General features: G+C 36.2%; 2 protein-coding genes across 4 annotated transcripts; one reads left to right on the top strand and one right to left on the bottom strand.

Annotated features, from left to right (window-relative positions):
- The first annotated feature begins 778 nt into the window (after window positions 1-778).
- On the top strand, window positions 779-4,741 carry LOC133701104 (protein SHI RELATED SEQUENCE 6-like). Of its 3 annotated transcripts, XM_062124906.1 has the most exons (3): window positions 790-1,712; window positions 2,057-2,347; window positions 4,443-4,741. In XM_062124906.1, exons 1-3 carry the CDS (start codon window positions 1,160-1,162, stop codon window positions 4,451-4,453), a joined length of 855 nt encoding a protein of 284 aa, XP_061980890.1. In that variant the 5' UTR covers window positions 790-1,159; the 3' UTR covers window positions 4,454-4,741. The 3 variants fall into 3 exon arrangements, with proteins under 3 accessions (XP_061980891.1, XP_061980889.1, XP_061980890.1); XM_062124907.1 differs by lacking the exon at window positions 4,443-4,741 and having other exon boundaries at window positions 779-1,607; window positions 2,057-2,514; XM_062124905.1 differs by lacking the exon at window positions 4,443-4,741 and having other exon boundaries at window positions 788-1,712; window positions 2,057-2,514.
- Window positions 4,742-8,952: 4,211 nt separating this feature from the next.
- LOC133701086 (phosphatidylinositol 4-phosphate 5-kinase 6-like) lies at window positions 8,953-14,071 on the bottom strand. Its single transcript, XM_062124873.1, has 8 exons — window positions 12,379-14,071; window positions 11,786-11,953; window positions 11,312-11,477; window positions 10,934-11,050; window positions 10,650-10,843; window positions 9,967-10,160; window positions 9,794-9,872; window positions 8,953-9,670 (listed from the first exon to the last, which is right to left on the bottom strand). Exons 1-8 carry the CDS (start codon window positions 13,545-13,547, stop codon window positions 9,385-9,387), a joined length of 2,373 nt encoding a protein of 790 aa, XP_061980857.1. The 5' UTR covers window positions 13,548-14,071; the 3' UTR covers window positions 8,953-9,384.
- Between the last annotated feature and the right edge of the window lie 1,331 nt (window positions 14,072-15,402).

The following is a 15,402-nucleotide window of genomic DNA, read 5'->3' as shown; positions in this document are numbered from 1 at the left end:
ATGATGCAAGGGTGTGTTTGAAAATGTGATACAAACCGCGTTCCCTTAAATTTTAATTAATGTTTTTGCTTAAAATAAAAGTTTTTTTCTATTTTTTTATCGTTTGGATGTGATGATATCAAATATAATTTTTTAAAAATAAAAAAATTTTATTTTGATATATTTTTAAGTAAAAAATACTTTAAATTAACATTACTACCACAATCCTAAAAACATCCGGAATGAGACTTTGGCATCTTCATTTCATTTTCTTTTGAAACATAGTTAAACCGGATTTTACTAGTGTCGGTTTGATGATATGTGATAAGAAGCCTTGGTTGAGGTGAGTTTTTTTTTTTTTAATAATTACTGTTGATACTGGTTCAATTAAATTAAAGTGGCCTAGTGATTTAAATGACCGGTTAAATCAGAATTAGACTATGTGGTCAACTTTATTTTTTTTTTAATTTTTATTTAGAATAATATTTTATTATTTAAAAATATCACCAAAACAATATTATTGTATAAATTAATTTAGATTAATCCTGAATAGATGAATGAAGGGTTTTTTTAAGAGTTTTTTAAGAGTTTCATGGGGATTATGTTTTAAAGTGTTTTTTATTTATAAATATATTAAAATAATATTTATTATTATTATTTTAAAATTTATTTTAAACAATTTAAAAATATAAAAATTAAATTTCAAATGAACATCATTTTGAACTCACTGTCAAAATTTCCGAACCCGCGACAGGGATTGTACTGTTGGATCAAATAACCTTGGTTCCAGAGCAATGATTCCTTGCTAAAGAAAGTTATTTACAGTTGGAAATAGAAGAATTTCAGTACACAGTGGCTGACTACGGGTAGTAAAAGCAACTCTGCAACAAATCGCTCTCTCTCTCTCTCTTTCTCACTCTGAGTTGCAATAATTTATCTTCATGTTATCACCATATCAACGTTAGCTAGAGGCCTATCTAGCTAGCTAGCTCAGACCAATCACTTCAGGGCCACTGTAAGTCTTTTCTTTATACTATATACGATCTTTCACTTGCATTCTTGATACAAACCAACAACTGTGGCCAATTCAACTCCTAATACCCTCACCACCACCAAAACATGGCCGCCGCCGCCACCACATGCAGCCACCACCACCACCTTCCCACCTGACCATCCAAACATGTTAGGCCTTCACAATATTCTCTTTATAGCTCCACCACCATCTTCTTGTCACCACCAGCAGCCACCACACGTTCCCTCTACTCACCAAATAACCAATACCAATGACCAATATGGCATTGCAGACAATCAAGAGTCTTGGAACCCTCTAAAGAAATACCCGCAAGAATCAAGTTTTCTTGAAAGGGGAACTTTAAATGCTCTTCAGGATTGTGATACTGCAATAAATATTGGTCCTGCAAGAGCATGTAGGGACTGTGGAAACAGGGCAAAGAAAGAGTGTCAGTACAGGAGGTGCAGGACTTGTTGCAAGAGTAGAGGGTATGAGTGTACCACTCACCTGAAGAGCACATGGGTGCCTGCTGCGAGGAGGCGCGAGAGGCTTGGTTATAGTAGCGGCGGCGGCGGCGGCTCCTCTGCTTCTTCTTCTGGTGGTGGCTGTATTGGTGGTAAGAGACCAAGAGAAAATGTGCCTGCTACATCCAATAGTTTTAGTACTTCTAATAACAATGCTGCTGCTTCTTTTGTTTTGGATACTGGCTCTAGTTTCCAGGGTGAGCACCTATGTTTTCCCCTCTCCCTCTCTCCTTTTGATATATTTGTTCTCTGATTTGTGAATTTTTGCGACCATTAGGACTTCAGTTCTTGAATCCTGCTTTCCAAGATTGAATATCTCTTTATCTGCTCGTCATTTAATTTATTCTTTTGATTGTAGGATGATAAAGTTATTATCTTGCAGATAAATAAGTTGTATTAGTAATGAAATTGACCTGTTTTGTGAACAGAACAGTAGAATTTGAAGCTTAATTCCTTCTGTTTATTGTTATTTGTTTGAGTCAATGTTATGAGGAGTAGATGTGAGGCACTAAGTCGTTTGCCTATTTTTGTCGAATTATAGATGCAACCTTCAAACAGTCCTTACCAGTTCAAGTTCACGCCCCAGCAGTTTTCAGGTGCGTTAGAGTGTCAGCCATTAACAGTGATGAAGCTGAGGTTGCCTATGAAGCTAAGGTGAATATAAGCGGTCATGTTTTCAAGGGCTTTCTTTATGATCAAGGGATGGATGAGAAAAACCTGTTTCCATGTATTTCAAAAATGCATTCCAGTGAAAGAAATAGAGACTCCTCCTCGCCAATCGTTGATCCACCGGATGCTTACGCAGCCTCTGGCAACCAGAGATTGCTTGAAGGTACAAATTGCACCACTTAATAACTCCAGTTTGTTCAAAGGATTAATGTTTGATTGAGGATTAAATTCAAATTGTAATTTTTTGATAAGAACCGCAAGCACAATCAGTGATCAGAACAGTAGAATTCAAGAAACTGTGAGAAATCTGATCATGACATTTTGTGATTCCACGTAGTTGCACAAGCTTCTCTCTCTATCACTCATGTTCTCCACTCTAATTATAGTTATTAGACCTGAAAGATATCTCACAAAAAAAAAGGTTAAAAAACAATTCATGTAGACTATATACTTTATAAATAATAAAGATTGTTACAATTTTTTTTTATTCCATATCGGAAATGTATTATTTTTTTTTAAAATTGAAGTATTTAAATCAAAAAGTTTTTTTATCATTGAAAAAACATAATTTTTTTCTTATAAACATAAAGTATATTTTCTAATAGGCTTTCAATTCTAAATTGAAAAAATTAAACCTTCTTCTAGTATATATACAGTGTTTATATAATGAACTTTGATATGAATTTAATATGAATTAGTAACTAATAAGGAATACCTTTAATTGGTCTCTTGTGCGCGAGACAACACAACGCCTATGTTTTTTGGATCTTTTATCTTTAGTGGTAATTTTTTTTGGCTCTTCAGACCCGGCCAAGGTCCCGGGTTGTCTAGGTCCTGGTAAGCCCGCTGGGCTGGCCCAGATGGCTAGCCCGGGTCTGATATCTGTGCTTACTATTGGTGTGTGAAAGCTTAATTTTCATGGCATTCTTGCATTATTGAAAATTTACTCTTTCACACTAGTTTGTTCCATCTTATGTGCTAATCAACGCAGCTGAAAAACCTAGATTAATTAGGATTGAACAGAAAACCAAGAAGAGGTACCCTAAACGTGGTAGATAATCTCCAATAGGAGAGAAAGATCACAGTCTCTTTATTAATTTTTTTTCAAAATACAGAATTTCTCCGAAAAATGAACTATACAACTCTATTTATACTAGCACTATGACTAAACTTGAATCCTTAAAAAATATAAAAAATCCTAATAAATAATTATTGAATTAAGATATTATAGAACAAACAAAAATAACTAAGAAAAATGTTAATTTTTATTTTAAAAAAGCTCTGCATCAATGAGACTTCACATTATGCTTAAATTTTCCGTCGGAACTTGCTGAAGAAAGAAGAATCTCAATAATGTTTATCAGGTACTTGGTACTACAAAACCAGCTAACTTCAAAGAATTAAAAGTTATTGTTTTCTTTCTCATGATCCATGCTTCATAACCAAGCAAAGGTAATTGTTGCAATGTCATTATCATCTTGGGTTAAAAGGAAAAGGCATGGCATGCGAATTACTCCCTCTCTGCTTTAATGCTTCACCTGTCTCTTCTATGAAAATAACACAAGCATTCCATCCATGATGTCTTTTCTTTTACTTTAAACTGGAAAGGAAGGTTCATTAGAGCTTTTGTGATAACAACTTGTGGCCTACTTTGTATTTTTTTTTCCTGTTCCATCCATCTCCATGTTCTTATACTTTTTCCTCAACATGCTCATCTGACTCTTTCATTTAGTTCATAAGCTTGTGTTTTTTCCAAGTGAGGGAGTTGAAGTGTGTTTTGCTCTGCTTCTTGTGTTCGTCACTTTACAAGTAAAACGTGGTCTGGTTCATGCAGCTGTCAGAATTCTCATCCGTTTAGTCATTGCATCTGACATATTTTGAAGTGCGATTCTCGCTCACGAATATTTTCTATGGATTTTCCAGGTCATGTTAATTACGAAATGAACATGCAATTTAAAGTAAAATTTTAAAGTCTGGTCTCACTCATTTTTGCTAATGGAAAAGTGATTATGAACGTTGAGGCTTGAGAGAGAATGGATGCCTGGTTATGATTTCCTGAAAGAAGCGGCCTCAAACAGGGTGAACTTGAACCTAAAATGCTGAGGGAATGAGTTCTTGATAATTTATTCAATAGGAAACGATGATCATGTGATTTTAAGTCCTGTTAAGTGTTTATGCTCTCCATTTTCTGCAGAATGCAGAATCATTTCATTTTCACTGCCTATTCATGCTAACCAGTTTTTTCTCAAATTCACCAGGTAATGGATGAGATCCAGCCTTGCAGGTTTTGGCTTAAATGCAGAAGGCGTGAACCCCACCTTTTCTCCTAAATTCTACTACCATAAATGGCATGCCATTCTCTACTGTATAGGATAATAGGAATTTCTCAGTTCTCCTAGTTTTGCTTCTGAGGCGAAACTCCTTGGCTGTGTTCTTAATGCCCTTGTTCAGTTTGAAGTGTCCTTTTCTTTAATGGTGGCCAGGAAAAAAATTTCTTGGAAGAACACTGTTCTAAAAGCTCATTTTAACGAAAGAAAACTGGTAAAACAGGGGGAAAGTAGATTCTCTGAGCACAATGTACTGAAAAGAAAGTGCTTATGTCATTATGGAAAATGTACCTGTGCTTATCCATACAAATTAACTTGAAAAACCAGCTATCCAAAACAAAATCTAAATTGGTTTGAGTTTTAATTTAACTGGAAAATACATCGGCTCAGGAAAAATCCAGTTAGCTCGGTGAATGGATTTTAAAAAAAGTAAGTTTGTCATTTTGTTAAAAAGACTAACTAGAATTGATATGTTGATTTGGGCTTTTTAGGTGAACCTGAAATATGAAGCTAGAGATAAATTCTTACTTTTCACGCTAGTGCACCGCTAACATGGAGGCAGGCTCAAAAACAAGAACACTCGTATCCTTGGCAAACAGGTCCGCTTGATACAGTAAGCAAATGGAAACGTGCTACGAGCTCCAAGAGGCTAGAGACTAACTTTGCTAGCTAAACTAGCTGGAAATGCATTGATTGTATCTTGAATGAAACTTCAGAATCTCAGTAGAAGTGTATATAGAAACAAACACCAACCTCGAATACAGTTTGTACAAATCAGCTCTTAACAGAACGTACAAGAGCATGAAATGGTTAGAGGGGGATGGTTATTTGTACTTGCAATAAATAGTATTTGAGAAGTTTTAAGAGTATGTTTGGCAGTGGGGTAGCGATGGTTTTTTAAATAATTTTTCGTGCTGAAATCCATGCCAATGATATTTTTTTATTTTTTAAAAATTATTCTTGATATCAGCACATCAAAATAATCTAAAACATACAAAATATATTAAATTTTAACTAAAAAAAATTAATTTTTTTAGAAACACGATACAAACACGTTGTTTTTTAATCTGCAAAACAGTGTTTATTTGTGATGGGTTAAAAACCGAAGCCACCTAGGCTCTGCCTGAGGCCATCAATTGAAGGGGTGGGCTCAAACCTGAAGCCACTTTGGTGGGTTCGGTTAGGGCTTGCCCAATACTCTCCCTTAAATGGGTGCATAAATGTTCGTATGTCACAATGAAGGATTCATTCTTGTAGAAAAAGCTACTTCTCGAAGAAATTAGAGGTCGTTCAAGAATCTAAAATAAAAATTTGTTTCAATCGAGCAAGTGGTGTGCGCCCTAGGTGGATGTGCCAAAGATTTACTCATGAGCTACTTCTTGTTGAAGAAGCTACCAAAGAGTTTTCGAAAGCTCATTGATAGATTCCATCTTGCAGCTTACTCAGGCCAATCACTTCCTTGTTTTGAGGTCTCGAAATGCACAAAAGCCAGGGGAGAAGAGCACAACGCAATTTAAATCTTAGGTAGTTTTTCCTAGCAGGTGAAAGATTACATATAAAACTAGGAATGCACAAAATTATAAGCAATTGGCACGGGTACTTGGAGAAGTGTTGAGGCTGTTAGGGAATTTTTCGAGATGCATTGGCCTAATAGATATGATGCAGCATTTGTCAATGGATCGCTACACTGGCTTGTGAGGAGTGATCTTGGAAATCCAACCTGTATTTTCAATTTTGAAACCCAGCAATTTGGATCATTTTCATTGCCTCCTCCTGATAATGATGGTCATGACCATCAACTGGAGAACACTGGAGGCATTTAGAGCCTCTATTTGTTGCTGCTATAGATGCCTTCATTCTATGGAGATATAGTTAATGAAAGACTGGTGTTGTGGAATCTTGGATCAAATTCATGCGATGCTAATCAAAGTTGAACTTCTTGAGAAGCCTTGTTGCAAAGTGATAAATGTCTTTGAAAACAGGGATATGACTCGGGGTGCTTGTGATGTGATTTAAGTCTAAGAAGAAGTCCGAAAACAAATATAAATTTTGATCTGACCGTTAAGTTTTTTCAGGGCATTCTATAGGTTATATTTTCTATAGCATCGGTCAAGGTCGGGAACATCCTCAGATTTAGTCCAATTTGGCAGGGATGTTATATGGGGCATGCATCCTTTCTTGCCAGACATCAGAACTTCTTTGACATGCCATGTCTGAAAAACAGGACCTTAGAATTGGTCAAGTTTTGTAGATATAGAACCTTAAAGTCTATGAGCCCTTAATTAGGTTGCATCCCGAAGTCCCTAAAAGTCCATTGTTGGAAATCCGTCGGACTGAACACCACAAACTGAAGTTGGTGGGCCAACTATGTAGTCTACATGCCGTCGAGCTCTGTGTTGCCAGGAGAAACCTGATGTCTTTGTAAACTTGATAGCAATTAGGATCGCAAATTTCAATTAATCTCAAGCGCCTTCCTCTTGAAATAGATAACTGAAACAAAAATCTAAGTAAAATAAATGTTTGCATTAAAAACAATTAAAGTCTTAGCCGTCCAAACCATCGCCATAAATATTATCTAAATAAACTATTAGAAAAAACTAATTATATGAAAGCTACTGCAGTTCTAGCTCCTGCGTCAAAGTCTTTTACCTTCTTATCAGGGCATCTGTTTCCTTTTCTTCTGGTTTTGCCTTTGTTTTCGCCTTTGCATGTGTCTCTGATGTGTGAAGAATGATCTAGCTGCATATTACGGTGTTATTTTATATAATCTATGAATAACCGTTCATATGCTGATCGGATATCTGTCAGAAACTGTATTTCTAAGAAGGAAAGATTATGCTGCCATGGAATCTTGGACCAAAATTCATGCCATCGACATCGTAGTTAATGTAATTTGTTTCATACTAATGTGGGGAATCTCTTTGGAAATGGGAATGTGCTCCTGCTGCCTGCTGAAATTCTGCTTTTCTATCACCCTAGAACTAAAAATTGTAAAAGACTGAGCAAATCAAGGGGTTATTCAATCAATTCAAGATATTGTTCACAAACCAACCTTGGCTTCACTCAAAGATATTGCCAAGGGAGGCTGCTAAAGCAAGATAAAAAACTGAACTGAAAAGGAAAAGTGAGACTTAAGCTACTGTTCCCTGTTGTGCTGGGTAACAGGCAGTTTCTTTCTCATTTTTATGATCTTCTGTTAGATTTTCAATAATCTTAAACTTAACTCTATCGAGAAATAATATATAAAATTTAAACAGGAGTTGAAACCAAAATGGCTAATAAAACTTAATCCAAATAAAATTCTGAAATCTAATTAAAAAGGAAATTTCAAAATAACTAGGAAAATAAAAAAGAAATTCTAAAAAAAACATATTTATTTTGAGCATGATCCCTTTATCAGAAAGCAAGTTTAACTCTTTCAAACTTTTTCTTAGGATTGAATTTTCAATAAACATCCCACATCATAAAGAGATTGCAATGAGTCAATGACCAATTTGGTTGTAGTAGGAATCCTACATGGAGCATTCTGTAAATGTCTCCTTTCTGGCCAGACAGCCGAACTACTTTGGCATGCCATGTCTGAGCCAACAGGATCTTAGAATTGGTCAAGATGTGTTGACACATCACCTTGCATGCTCATGATCCTTGATTAGGTTGTCTCCTCAGAACATTAACCTTTCTTTGAAGTGCGGTCCAACTCCACATTCACGGACATGATGTGTTTCCATGCAACCCTTTGCTGCCGAGGTAAACTCCAGTGTCTTTGGTTAACTTGACTGGAGATGGATAGTTAGCCTTGTTGATGAAGAAAGATTAAAATTTAGAGCTTCTTATACTTTAAAATTATAGCCCTTCAATGGTAGAAAAAACTCTATATGAAAAGTTCTGAATAAATTTCAAATATTTTGATAATTTGTATTTTCTAATTATAAGCTATAGAACTATTTGAAGTGTTGAACACAAGTTAGCTAATTAAAACTGAATTAAATTAAGATTCTGAAACCTAACTAGAGAAATCCAAAATTAACTGGGAAAATAAAAAAATAATCCTGGGACACCATCTTTTGAGCTTAATTTGGGCATGAAAATGTAAGGGAACGTGTGGACAGATTGCATGGCGAATTTCAGTTAGATTGAACCAATGACTACTATGAAGTCTTATGCCAATCCTTTGAAGCAGCGCATTTACACTCAACATGTTCTGATCTTGGCAACCCAACTGCCTTGACACTCCCTACAGTTTCATTTCTTCATTCGTTCTGTTAACGGTGTTTTCAGGGAACATTATTGAATACTTCAACTTCCCAGTTTCTTCTTCAAAACATTCTGGCATCAAGCAGTATTTCCAGGAAATAAATTGTTGGCTCTTGAAAAGGTGGGAATCAAGCACTGATCAATTAAATCTGTGATGATAGAAAGAAAAATTGGATGATGGTCCATCTACGTTAACAGAGAATTTCGTTGAAAGATTGAAGACCCTAAAGTGAGTTCCATTTCACTTTCCTTCTGTACATATTCACTCGCATTCCAGTGGAAAAAATGGGTACAAAAAGAATCAATTTCAATGTAGATACATACTTCACCTGGTTAACTCATTTACACTTGAAAGAAGCTCGAATAGCTCTGGTATATATACCTTTCCTAGGATATATCATATGTAACTAAATTAGCAGATATGATGGTGAGGGGTGAAATGCAATGCGGATTGTAAACATCGATTCCTGGCTGCGACAAATCGTTCCCAGTGGCCAAGTAGATTGTGAGAACAGTAACCTTTAGCCAACATTTAAGTGCTCCCGTCTCTAGCAAAGAATGTGTATGCACATGCATGGCCACGGTTTGCTATAAGAAGATCCTAATCAATCTGTACCCTTCAAGTGTCTTCTGCAAATACTCTGAAGATGAAATCCCGGAACCGTTTTGAGTATTGCTTTGGATCAACTGCAGAGATTGAAGTTGGGTCATACTGCATAGACTTGTATGCGTGCTCGAGCTTTTTGCTAATATCATAGTCTTGTAGTATGTCTATGATACCAAAAAATAGGACGACTTCATGTAACACCCCGGTTGGTTCTCCAATCAGCTGAGCTTCAAAGTCTCCTTTTCTGGTCTTTTCAACCCTTGCTGGCATGTTTATACCTAACTTAATGGAAGCCCGCCTGCACAAAACATTAAAAATGAATGAGAAAAAAAAATGTTGTGGTGTTCGGATTCAAGACTGCAACAAGAGCCGAGAAATTGAATCCCACTTAATCCAACATCCTGAGAAGCCAGTAATTTACCGAGAGGGATCCATGAAAATCTTATCTAAATCCACTCTTGAAAGGCGTGGAGCTCCTGATTCACTTTCATCTCCAATTCCTAAAGATACAGAGAAGAGACAGTATCTTTCATTAGGCAAACATTTATTATGAAACAAGAAATAGCAGTAAATTTAAATGTGACTAGAAATAACCTGTAGGAGTGTGAAGTCTGGTGGGAGTCCGAACTCCAGTAGGAGTGCGAATTCCAGGGGGGGTCTGGACTCCAGACGTACGAGAAGGTGTGAGGGCTTCCCTGCATGAAGCTTCTTGAAAGTGAAGACCAACCAAAAGACTGTAATCCATTATTCTCTCCTGTTCAAGGAAGTCACAATCTCTGTCCACTTGCCTGCATGAAGGGACACTTCAGGATACTGATATAAACAGTATAAAAGAAGCTACATGCAAACAATACTTTTGAAAAACACCAGCATTTATCTTTCAAGTTGATAAAAATGCATTCAATATGCAGGTATGGTTGTGATAGCAAGTCACAAAAGTTGAATAGAGAGCTATGAATTAACTCAACTTCTAACCTAAATCATTTCTAGATACTACCAGTAATGGGGAGTACTTGTTTAATATGAGATTTGATAGAGAAGCACTATAGGTGATAATTCTATATTTCCCACTTGAATGAAAGATTTTGAAGATATTTTCTAGAAAAACATCGGAGCCAGAATTGAATTTAAATTTAGCAGTTGAAATGCAGGTATGGCCCCTATTATTATAGCAGGGACGTAGGATTTTCCCATACTTTCCTGCATTCAAAATGGAAAGGATAAAATAATAGAAGAAAAATGGAATGCAGAACTAAGAAATGAGGCATCATTTTCACCTGCAAAACTCTTGGAACCAAGATTTCTGCAACCGAAATATGTAATTGAGATCAAGGTCCTTGAGGGTGGTTGTTGGATCAATTTCTGACTCAGGTTTAGAAGTTATGCGGCCATGGGAAGAACCTTTCAAGTCAAAGCGCCGATGAATAGAAAACTCAGAACAAAACAGATTCCCCATAATGACAAATCGAACCTGCTCCACATGAAGATTAATTTCCATCAAGGTTCAGGAGTTGAATAAATCTTTCTATCCAAAATTGGAGTTCTATGCCCTTCACATTACCTTCTTCTGATTTGGCCCTGTTAGTTTCACACAATGAAGACCATAAAATTTGGTTACTAGTGTGTTCTTGAATGCCCGAACATGATTATAGTAGGCTGGCAGCATCCTCAAGAGGACCTGTAATTGCATTATCCAGGTAAGGCAATGCATTAGAATCCTTGTGTTAAGGAATTATGCAGAACATGTTAGAAAACAGAGATTTCATTCTGGAATTGCTGACAAAATGGATACTATGATGAACTATTTAATCATGAAGGACAAAACCATTGTCAGCCATAAAGCTGTTGCAAAGATTGTAAACTATCATATAAGAATGGAAGTGGCATTTTATCTCAAATTCAAATAAAGTAAACAAAGTGATAAAATGATGGTACTGACTTTTACTTCTGCCTTCTTTATTGTCTTTATCATGTAGCGATCATCATTTGTCAAGTAAAAAAAGCTTCCACTCTTTCCTGGGGATGAGAGCTCCCTAAGTGCATCGTTCCCACATATCGATAACATGTAATCAGCTGCATCCACATTGAACAATTTCCGGAGAGTCCTGAAAGTAGGATCATTGGGAACTGTCAGCCCTTACTCATATCAACTGTAGAGAGAATGATGATGCTAAGATATGATCATGCAAGGCTCAGATGAATGCACTGCATGAATCACTAAGCACTAACGGCATGTTCTTTATTTTAATTGAGTCTGTCACAAACATAAAATACACGAATGCAGGAGCAAATCGAATCCATTTTCAGTCTAATTATCCCTTGCATTGAACTAGTTTCATTGACATATTACAATTCCTGCTAAATGATGCCTGGCCCGGCCCTTGCGCAAAAAGAACATGTTTCAAGCTCTGACCTGAAAACTACAGGACAGTAATCCTTCCATTTGAACTCGCTAGACTGGTGAGGTGGAGTGTGCTTGGATCCCTCTGGTGGAAATTTAGTCCATACTTTTTCTTTGGGGTCAAACGCCGAAGACTTCAGATCAAGAGATATAGCTGGAGCAGGCCGTCCCACGGAATGTCTGCCCAATCATAGTCATATCAGAAATCAACCACATGCATGACAGATTCTAAATGCTTTATCAGGAGATCGATTGGATGATTCACTGATCGCCACCAACTGGGAGTTGGGAGCATATCTAAAAACCCAAAGTAAAAGATAACACTTGCCATCACACATGAACTGAGAGGCAGAATAGAGTAGGAAAGGAGCATTTATGAACACTGCAGAGGAAAAATTTAGTAAAACACTAAACTAGATGCCAAGCAAGAAATGATATTGAATTTATGACCAACAGATGAAATGCATTGGTTTTGGCATATAGAGAAGAAAACATTTGGACTTTGAATAAGCATCCTACCAAATAGTTAATGGCAAATGATTGATAGACATGAGCAATACGAAGGATCAGAGCAAACAAAGAAGCATTTACCAAATCCCAAATACCTTATTCCCAATTGCAGATTGAGCATTAGTTCATAATTCTTATGCCCTTTTGATATTGTTTCCCCTTGCTTCTTCACAGGCTGTGTTCTCAATTTATATATTTTTGGATCCAATTCTTCAACCTGAAGGTTTCCAAACCCTTCTTCGACATCCCTCAATTCCCCATCACCACAACCACTGGAGACATCACAGCTATCCAATGAAGCCACGCTGTAGTTACTCAGCCTCCCATCCACTGATATCCTCCTGAGCCTTCCTTCATTACCATTCCTTTTCACTGGCTTAGCATTCCCTTGATCAAGAACCCCAGGCCAACTCAACATCTTCTGTGATGGCAAAATTGACATCTTTTCACAAGTAGCAATCTTGCAATCATTCAAATCCAAAAACAACTCTTGAGGATCCCAATCCAAATTCTCTGACACAGACCCAGATGGATAACAAGTCCCATTTTGCTCTTTAGGATCCTTACTCCAAAACCCCACATAAAAACTTCCATCTGGCCATCTAAAACTCCCATTTCCTCTGGGCAATCCATCTTGCCAAAACCCATCATACCTATTCCCATTGCTCCAAATCATAGTTCCACTACCATTCATCAAGCCATTCTTCCATTGACCAATATAATGATTCGAACTCTTCCACTGGTACCTTCCGTGTCCATCTTGTGACCCTCTTCTCCAATCACCATCATAATAATCACCATTAGCATAACTCTGTGTACCATTTCCATGTTTCAAATTCATAACCCAGTAACCTCTAAAAGTATCACCTGAAGAACCTGTATAGGTCCCTCTACCATCCATATAACCCCCCTTGAATTCCCCCTCGTAAGTAGCACCAGAAGGCCAGCTAAATTTGCCTTTTCCCATTGTCTTACCTTTATACCATTCGCCGAGATACATGCAACCATCTGTCCAGAGATATTTTCCATGTCCATGAGGGAGGTTGTCAAGCCATTGGCCTGTGTAGAAATCACCATTAGAAAGGATCTTTTCTGCATGGTTTACAGGTTCTTTACAAGGAGGATCGTCATCATCAACATGAGCTACTGCTGCTGACATCATGGTGAGAAAGACACTGTTGTTTTTGTTCTTCTTCTTTGTTGCTTGTGATTTCCTAACTTTTGCTTCCCAGGCCTTTACAATGCCAATGTTCTCTTTGCTCATTTCTCTCTTTCTACCTACAAAGACTCAACCTTTGTGGCCTCCCTCTCTCCCCTCCCTTATCCCATCTCCCATCTGTCATTGTTTTTGCTTCATGCTAGTTTTCAAGAACAAAAGCTGCATTTTTTGCAGCAAGCCAAGGAAAAAGGGGAGACTTGGGAGGGAACCAACAAAACAAAGACAACGACAACAAGCTGTGTTTTTTTGTTCTGTTTCTTGAGATCGTTTGTGTTGTGTTTTCTGTTTCTTGTTTTGCTAAGATGGTTTTCTGAAATGGGCTGGTTCTTGTTTTTGAGGAAAAAAATATGTAAGAGTCGTTTTAGATTTTGATGAGGAAAGCAAAAGGAGAAGCTGGTAAGCAATGCTGGCCTTTTGCTTCTTTTACTTTCTTTTTTTTTGGAGGAGATTTTCTTTTCCTTTCTTTTTCTTTGTTGGGTACGATTCAGGAAGATGAAGTTTCTATGATTCCCGGATTTGTCTCCTAAAAGAAATAGCATACCAAAAAATTAGAAGAATGGTTGTGAATTCCATTTTTAGTATCTAGAAACTAAGTTTGGTGGTGTAAGTTTCATAATTATCTTGTTTTATCTCACAAATTTCATATATAGTTCTCAGAAGTCAGATCCGATCGGGAAAAAATTACAGGTTATTGAATTCTTATATTAATTTGTAGGTTACTGAGTCAATTATTTTTATTGAGAAAATATTGTTTTTTTTTATCATCTTCGATGTTGATTAAGTTTAGTTTAGATCGAGTTTTGTTGAATTATTATCGGATTAATTAAGTTTTATTAAGTTAGTATTTTTTTAATTTCAAGAACAATAATAAAAAATACAAGTTTTCAGTTAGGAATTTTTTTCAAAACAAGAATATATAAATGCAAATTCCCTTTTCCATGAGAGATCCAATTATCGAAGTAATCATAAACCTAAAAAAGTGAAAGCAAGTCCCCTGAAAGGGGATCTTGAATTCTTGTCTGTGAAATCTCTTGGAGGGTGATAAGGAGTGAAAATGGCCAGTAAATTACAAGGGCATTTAGAAATGTGAAATGCTGAGAAAAAACAGGGCATATTTGAAAAATAGGTGTGTAATAATGGAGAAAGATTAGCTGTGTCTTAATGGGCAGCATTAACTATTGAGTTCCGAGTCCGCAGGTCGAAGTCGTGCGGCCTGCTTTCCTTCGGACGAGGTCAAACACAAACCCTAAATCTATGTGGCCATCCTGTTAATGCATTGGTTGGAAGCTAAGGGTGACACTTGTCCTTTCCAAGACAAAAATTACTTCTTAATTACTTCATAATTGTGTCTCCTAAAAAGCTATTTTCACCGGGTAGGAATGCCTTGGATGTTACTTTTTAATTTTTTTTATTTAAAAATATATATATTTATATTTATTATATAATCACATAAAAAATACTAAAAATTATTAGTTTTAAACTTTAAAAAATTCAAAATTTTGGAAAGGTGTGATCCATCCAAACAGCCTTTTATTATTGTTGTAAGGTTTAGAACAAACCAATTAACTGTTTTGGGATTTAATCGATTCAAAATATAACTCGATCTAAATAAAAAAAATAAAAAAACAAATTAGGTTAACTTAATAAAAAAAATTTTAATAAAATCCTTAACCTATAAATTTGTAATTTTTTATTAAAATAATATTATTTTAACTTTTTAGAAAAAAACCAAAAAATTCGATTGATTCTCTAAAACGAGCCTTGCAAGTATAGCATTTACATTCTTGATTCTCCTCTCGTCCATTTCCCAGCTGAAAAAAAGTTCTCCCTTTCCCTTTCCTTTATTAACCATTGGGTTCAGGGCAAGATATTATTAAGTTTTATTTATTTATTTATTTAT

Source organism: Populus nigra, chromosome 8, assembly GCF_951802175.1.
Source record: "Populus nigra chromosome 8, ddPopNigr1.1, whole genome shotgun sequence".
In the NCBI taxonomy this organism is placed as follows: Eukaryota; Viridiplantae; Streptophyta; class Magnoliopsida; order Malpighiales; family Salicaceae; genus Populus; species Populus nigra.
Note: the sequence above shows the minus strand (reverse complement) of the source record. Positions and strands in the feature narration are given on the sequence as shown.

Excerpts from the sequence above, each read along its gene's own strand:
- LOC133701104 (XM_062124905.1), top strand. The coding sequence starts at position 1,160 with ATGTTAGGCCTTCACAATATTCTCTTTATAGCTCCACCACCATCTTCT. Across the intron at positions 1,713-2,056 it reads TACTGGCTCTAGTTTCCAGG|ATGCAACCTTCAAACAGTCC; the intron begins GTGAGCACCTAT and ends GTCGAATTATAG.
- LOC133701086 (XM_062124873.1), bottom strand. The coding sequence starts at position 13,547 with ATGAGCAAAGAGAACATTGGCATTGTAAAGGCCTGGGAAGCAAAAGTT. Across the intron at positions 10,844-10,933 it reads CAGGGCCAAATCAGAAGAAG|GTTCGATTTGTCATTATGGG; the intron begins GTAATGTGAAGG and ends CATGTGGAGCAG. Across the intron at positions 10,161-10,649 it reads TGGTTCCAAGAGTTTTGCAG|GCAAGTGGACAGAGATTGTG; the intron begins GTGAAAATGATG and ends CCCTTCATGCAG.